The sequence below is a fragment of the Balaenoptera acutorostrata genome, chromosome 10 (genome assembly GCF_949987535.1).
Source record: "Balaenoptera acutorostrata chromosome 10, mBalAcu1.1, whole genome shotgun sequence".
In the NCBI taxonomy this organism is placed as follows: domain Eukaryota; kingdom Metazoa; phylum Chordata; class Mammalia; order Artiodactyla; family Balaenopteridae; genus Balaenoptera; species Balaenoptera acutorostrata.
Window position 1 is genome coordinate 87387775 of NC_080073.1, and position 18770 is coordinate 87406544.

General features: G+C 42.8%; 1 protein-coding gene across 2 annotated transcripts in view; it reads left to right on the plus strand.

The window, feature by feature from the left end:
- Positions 1 to 3029: 3029 nt before the first annotated feature.
- Positions 3030 to 18770, plus strand: part of RIPOR2 (RHO family interacting cell polarization regulator 2) — a 109084-nt gene continuing 93343 nt past the window's right edge. For both annotated transcript variants that reach the window (XM_057554264.1, XM_057554266.1), the window contains exon 1: positions 3030 to 3108. In XM_057554264.1, the coding sequence (XP_057410247.1) occupies positions 3048 to 3108 (61 nt within the window). In that variant the 5' untranslated portion in view covers positions 3030 to 3047. The remainder of the gene's footprint in view (positions 3109 to 18770) is intronic.

The window sequence follows — 18770 nt, forward strand, 5'->3', positions numbered from 1 at the left end:
GCATCAATTCAAGATCTTGCTTTCAAATTTTTGGGATGTATGCCCAGGAGTAGGCTTGCTGGGTCATATGGTAATTCTATTTTTAATTTTTTGAGGAACCCCCGTACTATATTCCACAGTGGCTTCACCATCCTCCAGTTCAGGCCCATTTAAATTGATTTAATTTAGATAATTAAGCACAACCCTTGACCAGAAAAGTCATCTGAGTGGGAATTGGGGTGGGGGATGGTGGTGGAAGGGTCAGAAAGGAGAGGAGCAAAGGCAATGTAGAGAAAGGCTTCAGCTCCAGCTGTCTGCCTCTCAGGGTATTTCTCACGGGGGTAAGGGCACTATTGGCCTTTAGGGCTGGACACTAAATGCCTCTCGAGCCACTGTCCCATGCATTACAGGAAGGTTACCAAGACATTAAATATGTCATACCCCCAGTCGTTGTGCAACCGAAAACACTCACCATTTCCAAACTCTCCCCTAAGGATGGTCTGAACCCTGGTTGAGAGCAATTGGAGGTTCCTACAGGCCCCAGGCTACGTACTCTCTCTGGAAACCCCACAGCAGCAGGCGCAGGGGTAAGCCCACTGCTGGTGCTCAAATAACCCTTCGTGATTGACTCACTCTAGAATTCCTCTGTACACATCTTTCTCACAGCTGGACTTCTCCAGCTCCATTTTCCATATTCTCCCCTGGGAGGAGCTGGTGTAATTTCAAGGTTACGGTTAAGGGAGGAGGGGACATTTCTTAGCTTGGAACGTAGCACCAGGAGTCTCTTCAAAAGCACTTAGTAATCCGAGATACCACTACACACCTATTAGAATGGCCAAAATCCAGAACACCAAATGCTGGCAAGGATGTGGGGCAACAGGACCTTTCATTCATTAGCGGTTCGGATCCAAAATGATACAGCCACTTTGGAAGACAATTTGGCAGTTTCATACAAAACTTAACCTACTCTCACCGTACAATCAAGTAATCGCGCTCCTTTTTATGCACTCAAAGGAGGTGAAAATTTATGTCCACACAAAAACCTGCACATGGATGTTTATATCAGCTTTATTCATAATTGCCCAAACTTGGAAGGAACCAAGATATCCTTCTGTAGGTGAATAGATAAACTGTGTTACATCCAGACAATGGAATACTATACAAAATTAAGAAGAAATGAGCTATCAAGCCATGAAAAGACAAGGAGGAAACTTAAATGCATACTACTAAGTGAAAGAAGCCTATCTGAAAAGTCTACCTTGTATATGATTCCAACTATGACATTCTGCAACAGGCAGAACTATGGAGATAGTAAAAAGATCAGTGGTTGGGACTTCCCTGGTGGTGCAGTGGTTAAGAATCCACCTGCCAGTGCAGGGGACACGGGTTTGAGCCCTGGTCTGGGAAGATCCCACATGCTGCAGAGCAGCTAAGCCTGTGTGCCACAACTACTAAGCCTGTGCTCTAGAGCCCACGAGCCACAACTACTGAGCCCGTGCTCTGCAACAAGAGAAGCCACCGCAGTGAGAAGCCTGCACACCACAACGAAGAGTAGCCCCCGCTCGCCGCAACTAGAGAAAGCTCATGTGCAGCAATGAAGACCCAATACAGCCAAAAATAAATAAATAAATAAATAAATAAATAAATTTATTAAAAAAAAAAAGATCAGTGGTTGCCAGGGGTTATGGTAGGGGGGGATAAATAGGCGAAGCACAGAGGATTTTTAGGGCAGAGAAACTACTTTGTATGAAACTGTAATGGTAGATACATGTCATTGTGTATTTGTCCAAGTCCATAGAATATACAACACCAGGAATGAACCTTGGACTAATGTCAACCTTGGACTCTGGGTGGTAATAATGTATCAGCGTAGGTTCCTCAGTTGTAAAAAATGTACCACTCTGGGGGTTGGGGTGTTGATAATGGGAGAGGCTATATGTGTGGGGGTCAGGGCATTATGGGGAACCTCTATTACTTCCTCTCAGTTTTGCTGTGAACCTGAAACTGCTCTAAAAAACAAAGTCTATTAATATATGTACATATTTTTAAAACCCTACTCAATAAATAAGGTTGCCAGAAATAAACACCTTGGGCCAACAACTCCCTACCATCAACTCCGTTTGCATTTTCCAAGCTTCTGACACCCGAGACGTCTTATAACACAAGGTAGAGGGCTGGGAAACCCCAAGTGAAGTTGCAGTATCACTCAGAGATTTGTGTTTGAACCGCCATACAGAATTTAGCACACTTTGGGTGTTTCAATATGGTGATGCCAACCACTGGTACTGACATGACAGCTCAGTGGTTAGTCCTCCCTCTGGGAAGAACGGCCTTCTGAGTTACATTTTCTCCTTTCTGCTTTAGTGATAAGTCTGAAGTATCAGACTGAGTCAGTATTATGAAATGGAAGTCGTTTGACCCAAATGATTTATCCATTTATTGACCATAGATTAATTGAGTCAATAAGAGCCTAGATGTGCATTACATTTGGTTTAAGTGTTGGAAATTTTCTAATCCTCAAATGCCAGGGGTTTGCAAAGAAAGAAAAATGCAGCTACTACTGAGTGAAAGAAAAGCTCTGTCCCTCCAGATGCCTGCCTGGGTCTAGCATAGTGACTTGCTTTCCTTTCAGATAAATTGTCATTGAAGCAAAACCAAGATAGAAGAAATGTGAACCCCCCTCTCTTTCAACACTACCCATTGTGTTCAGATTCATAAGAAAGTTAAACGGCCGCCTTCCTCTTTAAGAAAATATGAAAGCTGTCGCTTTGAAATAGAATTCATTGCTCTCAGACTTTAAGCGCTGTGTTCAGCTCCAACCGGATCTGCAGCCCCCTTCCAAAACAAAAAAGAAAAAAATTCTTTCTTCTCAGTGGTGAAAATTACCCCACCTGGAATGCACTCTTCAAAAGGCTCACGAAGCCTGTTCATATGAATGAAGCTGCTTTCTCGAGGGCAGAGGCTGACGCTGCCCTCTCGGGGCGCTTAGGCAACCCGGGAAAAGGAAGTCGCCTCGGGGGGCAGGGTAGCTGCTGAGGCCGCTGCACACGCTGACTGCCGGCTCCAAGATGCAGTATCTAGACTCCAAGGAGCTCCTGATGGATGAAGAGGATGATGTTTTTGGTGAAGGTAAACACGTCATTCTGGCAGGAGCCTTTCTGATCTACTTTGCTTAGCTTTTTTTTTTTTTTTATGAATTTATTATTTATTTATTTATGGCTGTGTTGGGTCTTCGTTTCTGTGCGAGGGCTTTCTCTAGTTGGGGCGAGCGGGGGCCACTCTCCGTCGCGGTGCACGGGCCTCTCACTATCGCGGCCTCTCTTGTTGCGGAGCACAGGCTCCAGACGCGCAGGCTCAGTAATTGCGGCTCCCGGGCTTAGTTGCCCCGCGGCATGTGGGATCTTCCCAGACCAGGGCTCGAACCCATGTCCCCTGCATTGGCCGACAGATTCTCAACCACTGCGCCACCAGGGAAGCCCTACTTTGCTTAGCTTTGACACTGTTGGAAACTGTGGCCCGGCTTGGGTAAGGGACTTGAGGACTTTGAAAGCATCCTGGATGGGATGGCATCCCAGAAGTACACTGCAAAACCCGGGACAAGGGAACTGAATGGTTCCTCCAAATAAATTTTTGTTTAAAAAGTCATGACCAAAGGTTTACTTTAGGGTAGAAAATAGTACTAAAATTTCCCCTTGTCCCTCTTCTGTGCTGTCTTGTCTAACACCTTAAGGAAGGAAGTCTGCCTCCGTGCTCAGCACACAGCAGGACTGCAGGGCAGCAGTTGGACAGATGGGCCGGGGATGGTGCCCCACGGCGCCATATTGCTTTGCTCTGCACTACCCACCTCTCCTTCTTTCCTCTCTCTGCCTTTGGGTCTTGCCCTCTCCACTCTTCCGTGGACTTATTTGGCACCCCAGCTCTCTCTCGGTTGCCTTTCCCTTTTCCTCTTCTTCCGGGCTGGGAGGCAGCAGCCATGCTAGCTTCTGACATCAACTGCACCGCTTAGGTTTCCCCAGGTAGACCAGTGTTGTGGGATTTGACTGTAAGGGTTGCAATTTGAAATGGCTAATCTTGTAATCTACAGATGCCTCGTAATCAAATGCTGCCTATGAGGCTGGGCTGTAGGCAAGAGCTTTTCAAGAATTTGGAACTGTCTAAAGAAATGGTAATCTGGACTCGGGACCTCATAAACTCGGTGGTTTCCACAAGAACCGTAGCTGGTAGTTTTTTAAAAACTCTTATCAAGTAATTTTTTAAAGGAGCTCTAGTAAAATTTTTTGCAGTTACCCAAGTAGTACAAGTTCATTGAAGACAAATGAAAGAGTATAGCATAATAAGAATCCCTTGTAATCTAGTCATCTAGGAGGTAACCATTACTGATGTCTGTCTTCACATTACTTTGTTGTAGCCTCAGAAATTTTTAAAACCATAATTTGGGTTTTTATCACAATTTCAACCAGCTTAAAGAATATCTCCCCCAGCTTCCTCGCTGTTTGGCATGTTCTCAAGCTGTTGCTCTACTTGGATGACAGGTAGAGCCACTCTGACTCGAAGTTTGATCTTAGGCTCCATTCCTCAGCTTTCACTTCTACTTAAAGATGTTTTCTCTGTGTATACATACTTAGTTACTCCCTTCAGGAATTAGAACATGTTTACAACTAGGAAAATAAGCCTAAATGGGACAATTTGGTAATTATCTACCCAACCTCCAAAACGCCAGGCCACATTTCTTTCCCCCAAAGGGATTTTTCTCTTTTACCAATGGCTACAGTGCTAAAGAGTGCCACCTATAGACAGATAGGTGAGCGGCCCCACTCTGAGGGAAAGAATTAAGACCTCAGCAAAGCAGGGCTTGATGAGTAAGATCTCTCTCTTGCGCATTCATGATTATCAAGGTGATTATTTCAACCTCAACAGCACGGTAAAGAGTCAAGTTGGGAGTCAGACAAGATTCCGATTCAAATTCTCATTTTGCTTCATATTACCTATGTGATTTAAGCAAGGTAATTGCTAAACTAAACCTGTTTCTTCAGTGGTGAGATGGGACAATAATACCTATTGGGTTGTACAGAGTATCTTCATAATAGATTCATAACATTTGCGTTGTACTTCACAGGTGATATGCTTTGTACTTTCCAGACTGATTATCTCATTTAACTTAATCTCTAAAGATTAGAAAGAGAATCCTTGCAAGTCCAACATCCAGCGTATTTGTATTCAGTTTTCAGAGTCATGGATCATGTTTGCCTATTTATGTGAAAGCTTGTCCGGGTAGTTCCTTCATTTTAAGTAAGCTCCCTGCAGGGTAATAGTCAAGAGCTTCCTCTCCAGACTTGCACTGCCTGGGCTTTGCCACTTAATTCACTCTATGACTTTGAGCTGGTTACTTAATCTCTCTGTGTCTCAGTTGACTCACTTACAAATGGAGTACTAACTTCCTAGGATGGTGTGTGGATTAAATACTGTTACAGGGAAGGTGCTTAGAATAGTGCCTCAAACACGGTAAGCACTCAATAAATACTAATTCTGACTATGTATTCACAAAAATGGGTTCTTAGAATAGGTTAGAAAGCAATGTATACAAGGAATTCTGCACAGAGTTTTTTCACATGTCTGGTTAACCTGGTATATTCAGAATAGGACTTATTACAGAAAATCAGTTTATAAACCACTTTTCAGATGTATGCCTGGGTGGAAACAGCACAGGACAAGTTGTCAGGAGCCTGGATTGTAGCCCTGCACCTGCTGTTATGTAGATGTAGGATCTTGCGCAAGTCACTTAATCTTGCTGAGCCTCATTTTTTACCTAAAACAAGAGTGTTGATTACACATTCTCTCAGATCTCATTTGAAAAGCTCCAGCATTCTATTACTTCATCTTTTCTGCACAGTGGCATACATCTACCTAGAAGAGTTCAAGCTTGCTCTAGGTTTCCTCCATGCTTTTAGCTCACTTTAACATGCCTAAGAAAGCAGAAAGCTTTCGGTCCAGTGAGTTTCCTCTAACATAAAGGTAGGAAGATGCCTAGGAGCTTGTTACCAAGGCAACCATATTTCCTTGCAATGGACACATTTTTAAAGGACCCTTTCCCCCTAAAGAAAAACAAATTTAGAATTTAGGTCCATTTGGTTAAAAGTATATATAATCCATTTAGATTTATGGACCACATAAAGATCTGGGAAGAAAAAACTGAGTCATGCTCATAATATATTTTTTTAACTGCCTTTCTGAGATCCTGTTTGCTTCAGCTATTGTTTTCTGTGGTTAAAGAAAATGTTAAAGTTCACGAAATTAAGAAGCATTGGTGTGTAACTTTGATCTTGTTCTAGGGGAGCATTGCATATGATTAGTGAGAGGGAGAGAGGGAGAAGGAGAGAGAGAAAAGCAGTCACCCACCTACCCACCAGAAACCCCAATATTTTATTCCTCTTTCTCTCCCTCCCTCCCCCACCCCCACCTCAGGTTGGCTTTCCAAATATCACTATGTATTTATTTATTTTTATATCACCATGCCATTTAGAAAATGGTTACTATCCAGTAGACTTTATTCCTTCTTGCGGGAATGATTGGTTTGATTACCGAGCCATTGAAAAACCAGTCATTAGAATTAGAGGGCTCCTTTCCCATTGTTGTTTCAAACTTATCAAATTAAAGAGCTTTCATCTGTTTTGTCACTGCGCCTTCTTGACAGCCAGTCTGGTGTATGTTAGTAGAAATAGCTGGATGGATAATAATAGTAATGATAACTCTAACAATTATGATGGTGATAATAATAATAGAAAAAAAGTGTCACGCACAGTGGAGGCCCTTGGCCAGCTTTCAAGAACAGAATGGGATTCGTGTGTGGGAGGAAACAGTTCCCCAGGTGGTGGTCAGCCAGCAGGTTAGCAGTCAGAAGTACTCCTTGCCACAAGTTAAAGTTGCAGTCCTTCTTTCCTTAGAACCACAAGCCCTCACTGCCTTTGTTTTCAGCAGTGCTCGGTAATCTGTGGTCAAGTGCAATGATTCGAAAAATAAAACTCCACGAGTTCACGGTCATGTGTGCAAAGTATTTCTCAGGCTTATATAGTCCCTGGACACTTACATGCCTTTTAAAATCTTGCTTCTAGAAAGACCACAGGAAACTGCAAAGCTTTGCCAGACCTTCGGATGTTCTGGTACAATGCAGCATAGCATAAGAATACTTCTGTCCTGGATTACAGTATCTAGGAAAGTTGTTTCAAACTCCCCAAAGGAGAAGAACTCTCCCAGATAGAGAGAAACTCAAAGGGAAGTCCACTCGAGCATTAGCTGCCTGTCGCTCTTAAAGAGACTGACGGATGCTTGAAAAAAAATGCCACACGCTTTCGAACCAAACCTCTCTCCTTTCCCCAAGCCAAGTAAGTTAGCATTTTTTTCCCTTTCAATGGGATCTTCAGCTCAGAGAGAGCAAGAAAATTGCAAAAGTTTTAACAAAAAGGAATTGTAAGTATAGAATAGATGCCCACTTTGTCTTTCTGTGTAAACTGCTTATGAAGCCAAGGTAGATTTTTTAAAATGGGTAAACAATTATGCAACCTGTTGTAATCTGGCACGTTTTGATATTTACTGAATTACATTTGCCCTTTCCAAAATTAAAAGAAAGAAGGAAGAAGAGATTAAATTAAGATTATGTACAAAACCAATAAATCCTGAAAGTTCAGACTGGTTAAGTCCATACCCTCTATGGAAAAAGTGTTGAGAAAGAGAACATAAAAGTGTATGTGCCTTGGCTAGAGAGAGTTGGACCTTTTTGTTTGATTATGCCACATTTTATAGCATGTAGATATAATAATTGTTATTTAGCTATGTTAGCCCTTTCTCAAAAACATCCATGTCTGGGGTTGTCAAGTTGACCCAAGTAATGGGATTGGAGAAGGGACAGGAAGAGGCTGCCTTAGTTTCCTGGGTTGAAAAAAGTTGGCCACTCTTTGCTTTCGCAATTTGCCGAGATTGCTTGGGTCAATTTCCATTCCTGGAATCCTGGATAAACGTTTTGGTTGGAAGTCGTTTTCCCTACTTTATTTGTCACAGGGTCTGGAGCAGACACAGACCTCTCCACAATATTTCATGCCTGTGTGACCTATGCCTTGGATTACTGCAAAACACTCCCTTCCCATAGATGTCTAGGAAGCTTGCTTTGGCTGGTGCCAAAGAGATGGTGTCATTTCAGGGGCACAAACTAAAATAGCACATGGCACTAAAGCTATGCAGGCTGTCTTAGCCACAAGTCCACCCCCCTGATTTATGGCCCCCAGTGACCTCAGGGTGACTTATTTAGATCAGGCCAAAGCCAAAAAGGGGCCCAGTATCACAAAGAAAGCATTTTAAATGCTTATTTAATATCTCTATAAGCAGCCAGTAAAGTCTTTTTAGGAATAGTATGAGATAGCCTGGAGTATATCTTCTATAGGACTTGAGTTGAAAACTACAAGTATATGCATACCCATTGTTTGTGTGGGGGGAAAAATAGTTAAAAAAAAAAAGAAATGTGTAGTTGTTATGACCAAAGCAGTGAAATAAGTTGGGAGTATTGCCCTTGCTCTTTGATGGGAGTTACTTCACTTACTGAAGTCAACCTATTTATTAAAGAAATGTGATGTATCCCATTACCTATGCCTCACATGTTTTACTGTGCTTAGCAAGTGTAGGCTTATTCCACTTCTCATTTATTTTTGGATGGCTAAATTTTGTCTGTTGATTGTTTACCAAACAGCTGTGATGTTTAATGAAAATGTTTGCAATTCAGTTGGTTTCAGGAGAGATTTTAAAGAAGGAAAAGGTATTAGTTGAGTCAAGTTGAAATGACTATTTCAAGTACCAGAAGAAGGACAGAGAGGAAGAAAAAAAAAGATAGTGACTGGTCCTGTCAAGTAAAAATGGACAGAAGAAAATGAAACCACAATGCAGGGGCTGGTGGGATATTGAACATTCATGTACTTCCTTGACAGTAAGTTCCAGGCTGGATTGGGGGCTGGTTTCTGGGGTGCCTGAAATGTGGATATGCCTGGCCGACTAGGAGGGTGATGATTCCATACCATGTGTACACTGCAGAGTGAAGGGATTTGTCAAGAATCTGAAGTGTTTGATCCTTGTTGATAGACAAACCAGATCGTTTGAGCTGAAAAACCACTTCACTTTGTGCTATGTAGACAGAGTGTATCTCATCACTCATCAAGAATTTCCCTTCAAGTAAAACCACAATTTACTTGATCACTTTTAGATATTTTTAAGAGAAAGATTTTGACATATACGCTGGGATAACAATCAAAAGGCAGGTATAATGGCCAGCTTCACGCCAGAAGTCAAGTTAATGATAATTTATATTATCGTCATTCTTTCACGTGTGGACTTTCCATATCTTACGCTTTTTCATGCCTCAACTTGCTTAACAGAGGCTTCAGGCAGAAGACACTTGAAGATCAATGATGGATACAAGTAAAAAATTCCAGATGTTAAAATATAAAAGTGAGGAAAATGTGACCTTTTGGCAGGGTGAGGTGTCTATTTTCCCAACTGAGGGAGAGAGAAAACACTGTGTCAAGCTTTGTAAAGATTGTCATTAATAGATAACCTAGTAAACAGAGAAAAGATCTTGAGGGTATGTCACCTCTGCTGTATTAGGAGGTTTAACCCTAGGAAATAATGATTTCTAAATAAAATAAAGAGAACTAAAAACAGGTTGCTGCCTTCTGGAAAGCGACGAGGTTATGGTGCCATCTTTTCACTGCAAATCTTTCCTTCTTAGTCTTTGGGTCACTGGGAGTTAAAAGTTTAAATGTTTATACCGTACAACTCAAACAGCAATGGGGGACACCGGCTGGTCTCTTCTCCCTCTCGACGTCATTCTAAACTGCCCATTCAGTGTAAGAAGTGATGAGCCGAGAACCAGGAAGAAGATAACTTGACTTTCAGATCACAAATTGAGTCAGCTGGTTGAGCAGTTGAAGATATTTTTTTTTTCTCTCTCTGAATTGGCATTCAGGAAACTCTGAGAGGGAGTAAATATGAAAACATGTTCTATGGTGGGATTTTCCTTCCTATTTATAACAGCACAACGAACTGATAGAATGGCATTTGAAGAAAAGTGTGTCAAAGAATCAAATATGCAGATAGGATTTGTAGAAGGCACTTTCAACCACTTTCAGATAACTTATATGGCTGAAATATTACGAAAAACCATCTCTTCTCCTTCAACTTCTGGTTTATATGTTCAGGGTTACCAAGGATGTCTTTGAGGTGGGGCATGCCTCAGCCCGCTATTAATCTCCATTAGCATCTCTAAAGAATAAAAAATAAATTAGAATTTGAAGTCTTAATATAAAGCATGATAAAAAGCTTTTTCAGAAAACATTGCTATTTTGAATCATTTGAACTCTATAATCTGAGTAAAAACTCATATGCTTACGCTGCAAACAGTTTCCAGTGGAGGACAGACCCCTTTTCTGGCCATATGGCTGTACTAAGTACTTGGCATCCAAAAATTCTAGAGACACCCATGTTTGTAAATCTTTGATTTTTTTTTTTTTTTTTTTTTTACCATTCAGACTTCCAAACTGAGGGAAGATAGCATAGCTGAAAGAGCAAAATATTTGGACTCAAAAGACCTAATTCAACTTACTAGTAGCTTGACTTTAGGCAAGTTTCCTAACCCTTCAGAATCTTCACTTTCCTTCTTCCACTTGGAGATGATGATAATTATGGTGATGGTGATGGTGATGATGTTGGGGTGGTGATGATGGTGATGTGATAAAGATGGTGGCGGTGGTGGTGGTCACCTCCCCCCCAGACTGCTTGAAGTTAAAGGAGATAATGTATGCGATAATGAAAAACCAGTAAGGACTTACTGCATAAATGTCAGTGATTTTTTTAATTGTGATTTTCTCAGCTGTCCCAGTCTCCCAAGTCTATACAATTCTCCTCTTCTACTCTTGGCCTGTGATTAACAAAGACACAAGCTGATGAGAGCAGAGCTATTGAGACTGCTCACTTCAGATGCTTTCCTGGGAATATAGAGGTGCGTCTGGCTCATGAATTAACAAGCCTGGCTGCTATCCAACCTCCACCATTTGACCAAGGCAGGACTCAGAATAACCCCTTCACTTGGCACAAAATAAATTTGTGATTTCTTACCTTTTTTTTTTTTTGCTTTAATCAATCTGGTCTCCCTCTGAAAATCCTTTGAGTATTATGGCAGTTTTCTTGTGGAGAGAGTCCCCTTTGCCTTGGTCAGGAATGCTGGAGGTGAAGAATCATATCTTTAACAGTATCTTTAACAATACACAGGCCCTTTCTCCTGGGTAAATATTTACTTGGGGTAAACACACCACAGTTACTGCCTCTGCATGCCGCTTTACAGAGTACTTTTTAAAAAGTAATTTGATAAAGGCTGGGCTCTCTATATTTGTTAAACCATTTCTAATTTAAAGATAACACTTATTGAAACTTGAGTTATACATATGTTAATGGCATTTTAGGACAGTAATTAAGATTTTTTTTTAAATTAATTATTTATTTATTTTTGGCTGTGTTGGGTCCTCGTTTCTGTGCGAGGGCTTTCTCTAGTTGCGGCAAGCGGGGGCCACTCTTCATCACAGTGCGCGGGCCTCTCACTGTCGCGGCCTCTCTTGTTGCGGAGCACAGGCTCCAGACGCGCAGGCTCAGTAGTTGTGGCTCACGGGCCCAGTTGCTCCGCGGCATGTGGGATCTTCCCAGACCAGGGCTCGAACCCGTGTGCCCTGCATTGGCAGGCAGATTCTCAACCACTGCGCCACCAGGGAAGCCCAGTAATTAAGATTTTAAACAAAGCCTCTACAACGTTTCCTCTAGTGGTGTTTTGCTTTGTTTTCACTTCCATTGCTTTTTAAAATATTTTCAGTGGTAAAACCTCCTGGAGAAATCATGGTAATCTGTTTATGTAGATTTGTGTGTAAATATATTAATGTGCACATGTGTTTACAGGAGGACAAACATTAGTTCAGTTGTTTAATAATAATACTTCATGGGACACAGAGCGAGTTAATGGGATCTACCCGCTGTGAACTAATCACCAAATCTTTATTGAGCACCACTCAATAAAAGTTAGGACTAGGGCACATAACTGGTCAGGCTGGAAATGGTCCCAGCTGTAGGAGGGGAGACTGGGGAGGGTCAACCCAGGTCCTCCCCACTCCTGGAAGGACAACTGCTGCTGGGTCAGAAGCATCGTCTTCTGTATGAGAAAAGACAACACATCTTGTCATTTACACCATGGACTAGAGTGCAGAGGACAGAAAAAAGCCCTGCGTGTCTTCCTAACATTAATGATACACCAAAAAGACAGATGTCTGTGCCTTTATAAGCTACCAGGCAATATTGAAAACTGCACATAGTGAGTCAGTAGCTCATTACCCACCTCTTGGCCTGGGCAGGAGATGGCAAACCTGCAGGCCAGACCCAGCCCACTGCCTGTTTCTGTACCGCCTGCCATAAATGGTTTTTACAAAAAGGCAGACATTTACAATCGATTTGATGATAGGGAACATTGACCTTGAACTTCAATTAAGCAAGATGTTATCCCAAAGAAGAAGAATTCCATTCTTCTCCTTAGTAGACTGGTGTTATTAAAAAAAAAAAAAGCTCAATTATTAATTATTATATTTTGAATTTTGTCCATAAAAAATGTGAAAGTTTGTTTTCTCTCTTGTTATATGTAAGTATACAATTTCCTCATTTTTTACCTCTTGGCCCCAAAGCCTAAAATATTTACTATCTGACTCTTTACAGAAGAAGCCTGCTGACCCCTGGTTTAGGTCATCAAGTTCCATCATTTTGCCTCTTAAGGTTATTGAGAGTTTCTTAACCATCTCTCCCACTAGCTCTTCCCCTTTTCATGTCTGGTGAGAGGGTCCTATCACCTTAAAATCCCCATTTAAGAGAAGATTTATCCCCTCTTATTTTTATTTAAATATTATTTTTAAGAGAACACATGTCCCCATATTACATTGCTCTGTAACACCAACTGGTAGGATGATGAAAAATTAACAAACAGTCCAAGACAATACCAAAGACAGAATGCGCTGGGTGGGGGAGGGCAGAGAAGGCAGCATGATGTAAGGAGAGACACACAGGAGGACTAAGGCCCGGTTCTCCCAGCCCACCGATGAATGAGGTGAAAGAAGGTGGCGCACAGGAGGTGTCCAGGGTCCTTCCCACTTACTCCTCTGCATGACTTCAAGGCACTCTCCTCCTCATTTGACTCTTTGGGTTCTTTGTCCCCGAGATCTGAAACCCTTGGACCTCCTTGCAAGAGATGACTGATGCACGAACATGACTCAATGCCGTCTTCTTGGCTTTTCCACACACACACCACTCCAAGTCTCCCAATTCATCAAAAAGTGACAGTGCCAACCTTGGGGGCATCTTTCAAAGAAACCACAAATTGGAAATATATCCCCTTTACATTAGGAGATTACAAGGGATTAGCAGAGCTTTGATCATCCCCAAAACAGTGCTGGCTCTTGCCCACTGCCCTCTGTCTGTAGGGCAGACCCGCGGATGTCCACTCAGCCTGCATGTTAATTCAAGGACAAGGAAGCCGTTTCAAAACAGTCACGAAGGAAAGAGCGAAAAGCACCACCACACACACCCTAGCTCGTTCAGTGGGGGCCACTCGGCTCCTGGTTGCTAAGCATTGGAAGGAGCTGGAATGTTTAGCACTATTAGGCATCTCTGAGCAGTTCTAACTTGCTGGAGGGGAAAAATATCTTACTATAAAAAGAGTTCAGGAGCCATTGTACACTGTTGGTGAGACTATAAAATGATGCAGCCACTATGGAAAACAGGTGCAGTTCCTCAAAAAATTAAAAGTTATAATTAATTCTTTAACATATGATCTAGCAATCCCACTTCTGGGCATATACACAAAAGAACTGAAAGCAAGGTCTTGAAGAGATATTTGTACATATGTTCACAGCAGCATTATTCACAGTAGTCGAAAGGTAGAAACAACACAAGTATCCATCAACAGATGAATGGGTCAACAAAATATGGCCTATACATGCAATGGAATATTATTCAGCCTTAAAAAGGAAGGAAATTCTGACACATGGTATAACATGGATGAAACCTGAGGACATTAAGCTAGGTGAAATAAGCCAGACACATCACTGTATGATTTCATGTATCTGAGGTGTGTAGAGGGTCAAATTCATAAAGACAGAAAATGTCAGGATGACTGCCAGGCGGTAGGCAGAGGGGGAAATGGGGAGCTGTTGTTTAATGGGTCTAGCTTCAGTTTTCAGTGTTACAAGATGAAAAGTGTCCTGGAGATTGGTTGCACAGCAGTGTGAATGTACTTAATGCTACTAAACTGTAGACTTAAAAATGATTAAGGTGGTAAATCTTACATTACATGTATTATATCTACATACGTATATAACATATATATATTTCCACATTTTAAGAAAAAGAGTTAGGAATGGGCACACCAAAAAAACAAAACAAAACAAAACAGGAAAGAGCCAGGCAGTTCCTGGAAGTCTGCAAAAAGGTTGCTTTTTCTTGAGCCATGTAAACTTAACAACAGGGAACTGAATACCCAGGTGAGATAGAATTGGTCCCAGGGAGCTGATTCTGCCCAGGGCTGGGCATATCTGACACAGTCTTAGAAAGACTGTTTTCTCCATAGCAGGATGTGTAAGAATGAGGTCTGGGAATTTTTTCTACCAATGTCTGCCTAGCTGGGAATCAGTTTTAGAATCTCTGCATAAATATTTTGGGATTAGCACTTACCGAGGCTCCTCTAGAAAGGAGTACCATAATTAGCAGATGCAGCCCCTCAGGAGCTTATGAACTATATAGGGATAGAAGATGTATTTTTTTCATTCATTAAAGACTATCTGTTGATAGTCTACCACGTGCTAGATTCAGTTCTACTTGGCTCTAGAGGCTTGAAGGGACCGCAGGACCGACTTGGATATCAGGAGAATGTTCCAGGGAGAGTCAGGAGGCCAGTGTGGCTGCAGCACAATGTGAGCACGGCCAAGAGCAGTAGAAGCTGCAGTCCTAGAGGTTTCTGTTAGGAGGGAGCGGGTCCAGCTCTTGTAAGCCGTACAGGCCATTGCAAGCATTTGGGGTTTGCTCTATGGGAGATGCGGGGCCATTGGTGAATGTTGAGCAGAGTGACATAATCTGATTTGCCTTTCAAAGGGATCATTCTGACTACTGTCTGGAAAATTAAAATGGGGGCATAAAGGGCAAAAGCAGGGAAGCCAGTTAGGAGAGGATGGCAACAGTCCAGGAGAGAATTGGTGGGGAACTTAGCAGGCCTGATACCGATTGGATTCTGGAGGTGAGGAGGGAAGTGTTACCACGGATGTCTCCACGACTCTGGCGCAAGCATCTGGAAGGACGCTGCTGCTCTTTACTGAGACGAGGAAGGCTGCCGGAGAAGCAGGCTTGCAGTGGGGAAGTGTGGCCATGATGGGGAAGCGGGAGTCCACTTTGGGATAGTTTAGATATAAATAGTGGATGACTTCATGAAGTCCCACTCCAAGTACCCAGAATAGTGGGCACTAGGAAATGTCTGTTGAAATGTTGATGATAAAGCAGCATATGCATAAATGAGAATTATTCATAGATTTATCTCTAGCTTATGGGGATTGGGCTATATAACCTATATGGGCTGTTCCATAAAACCAGGAGTTGGAGAATGCAATACAAACTGTGCATAAACACTTAAAGGAAGTTAAAGGAAAGATCAGGGGAAGGGGTGGATCATCTGGGCAGGCTTCTTTTTTTTTTTTTTTTAATAAATTTATTTATTTTATTTATATTTATTTTTGGCTGTGTTGGGTCTTCGTTGCTGTGTGCAGGCTTTCTCTAGTTGCAGCGAGCGGGGGCTACTCTTTGTTGCGGTGCGCAGGCTTCTTGTTGCGGTGGAGCACAGCTTCAGCAGTTGTGGCTCACAGGCTCTAGAGCACAGGCTCAGTAGTTGTGGCACACGGGCTTAGTTGTTCTGCAGCATGTGGTATCTTCCCGGACCAGGGCTCGAACCGTGTCCCCTGCATTGGCAGGCGGATTCTTAACCACTGCGCCACCAGGGAAGCCCTGGGCAGCCTTCTTGAAGGTGAATATTTGAAGGAGAGCGCTTAACATCCTTAGGAGCTCTGTTCTGATATATAGAATAATTGTGGAAATGCAGCCATGAACTTTCCGTCTTCACGTGGCCTCTCTGCTTTTGGTGCTATGCTCACCACGTTAAAATGCTTGCATCTCGGGCAGGAATAAAGAAGTAGACATAGAGAATGGACTTGATGACATGGAGTGGGAGGGCAAAGCTGGGACGAAGTGAGAGTAACATCAATATATATACACTACCGAATGTAAAATAGTTGGCTGGTGGGAGGCAGCAGCATAGCACAGGGAGATCGGCTTGGTGCTTTGAGATGACCTAGAGGGGTGGGATAGGGAGGATGGGAGGGCGGCTCAAGAGGGAGGGGATATGGGGATATATGTATGCATATGGCTGATTCACTTTGTTGTGCAACAGAAACTAACACGGCATTGTGAAGCAATTATATTCCAATAAAGTTCTATTAAAAAAAAAAAATGCTTGCATCTCTTGCCCTTTTGCTCCAAGGCTGTACCTCCATAGCCTCTCAGCTGAAAGAGACCTCTTTAGAGGTTTTTATTCTTATTCTCCTAATAGAAGGCAGGCGAGGGGTCAATCCCATTGCTAAACTCCCTGCCTTTTTTCCCTTCCCCAAGGAGATTTATCAGCCTCCCTCAGTCATGTATCCATTTAACAGTCAAGAGCTAGCAATCAGCACATTTGCTTGCTTGTATTTTAACTCAAATCCCATGAACTATGTCTTCAGTCACCTTACTTTACTCTAATTCCAGGGGAAAATTGTTCTTCCTCCTGTAAGATAGTCTTTCGTATCCTCGAAAACCATTAAAAGAACATATTAACACACCAGTAATTCTCCAGACCTTACAATAGCCAGCCAAATATTTGTATTCCACCAGGCACTTGAGTTGAATAGTATATCTATGCCAACAAGAGGGCAAGTGTATCCTGAGTGCCGAAGAGGCCCAAATGTCTGTGAATTAGGATCTGAAATGCAGGGGCACACGCCCCACAGCTGTTGAACTTGAATTCCTCTTTGAATGCGGCACCCAGGGCTGAGAGGCACTTCTCAGAGAGGCCTGTGTGTGTTCGTTCTTCTAAAACCTGCCCTTGCCCAGTGCTTACATCCTCATTCTGACCCGGCTGCCGTCTTGGGCGCAGAGAACAAACGAGAGCAGGTGTTCAGATTTATCTTCCTCAAGCAGCCCCTTGAGGCTCGTTGAGGACGGGTCATTGAAGGAAGAGGCTGACATATAGCCTTCCAGCCCACAACTCTCGTGCCTGCCAGCAGACAGCTGTTCCAGATGCCTCCTGCTGCTGCTCGTGAAAACATAACTGCGATTCAATGAAAGGTATTTAATAGGGGATTGCTTGGAGCAGCCCCTTACTTTGGAGATCGGCTGAAACCAAAGCACTTGGATCTGTTGCCATCCCTGTGAAATTTTCACCTCCAAGCAGCCTTAGTGCGAATGACCTATTTCGAACGTGACAGCCGATTACACTTGGGTGGCGTGAATAATTTAATAGGTGTGAGAGCTCTGTCAATGCTGTGATATTACAGCAGCCTTGCCTGCCTGGTTAATTATGGAGGGTAACAGCGCCCTGTCCTGTTGTCACGGCTCCTATCCGAAGCTGCCAGGGACGTGGATTGTGTGTGAGCAGAGAAAGAAAGAGGGGAAGTGGGGCCAGGTCTCGTCCCTGCTACCAAAGAAGGCTTTGTGGGTTGAGCAAGCCTGGCTGCAGGAGTCAGATTTCCACTTTCACCTCTGCAAAGTGAAACTGTGCGGGGCCCACGGGGATGGAGCTTTGTATCCAGTATCCCGATTGTGCATAAAATGTATGTTAGTAGGGGGAGGCACCGGACGCTGAAGCTAGCAGGGATAGCTAATGGTTTCCAGGCCTCACAGAGGCGGCCCTGGCCTTTGAAACATGCAGCTGAACTCAAGGCCCAGGAGCAGGAATATGAGAGCAGCTGTGGAGAAGAGCGAACAGCCAGGAGGAACCTCTGTCATGGCTTCAGAATCTTTCCCTTGTGTTCTAAGGTACCTTGATACTGCCTCCAGCTCTCTCTAGCTTTGCTTGAATGGTAGTGACAGCCGTTTAACCTCAGAGACCTGTTTCCAATGTGAATTGGACTCCAGAATAATGTCCATGAAGATGGTGAAGATTAACAACCAGTGACAAAGTGTTAAGTAAAATGGCTTCTGGGCCTGTAATTCCTCCTAAAATCACCTCCTGAAGTTAACGATCTCAATTTCATGAGTTAGGGAGGGACCAAACTTCGAAAAGATTTGTGCATCGTTGGGGGACAGTAAGGAGGAAAGGAATTGAACGAGATTAACAACAGATCTTGCCTAAAATTGAAAGAGAAATGAAAATAATTAAAGGAGTTACTTAAGAAATATTTTAAAAATATGAATGACTGGATAAAAACAGATTTAATTTTTTTTTTCAATAATCAGTACACTATTGTTAATGTGTATCAGTCAGGGCAATGTCAGGAAACTGATAGCTCACATTAGAATAATTCCAAGAAGGTTTATTTACAAAGAGATGACTTACAGAGGTGTGGGTGGATTGTGGGGGAACCAGAGGGCAGAGAGAGGCCAACACCACCTGGCTCCAAAGGCTGGGAGAGGAAGAGGTTGCTAGAATCTGCAAG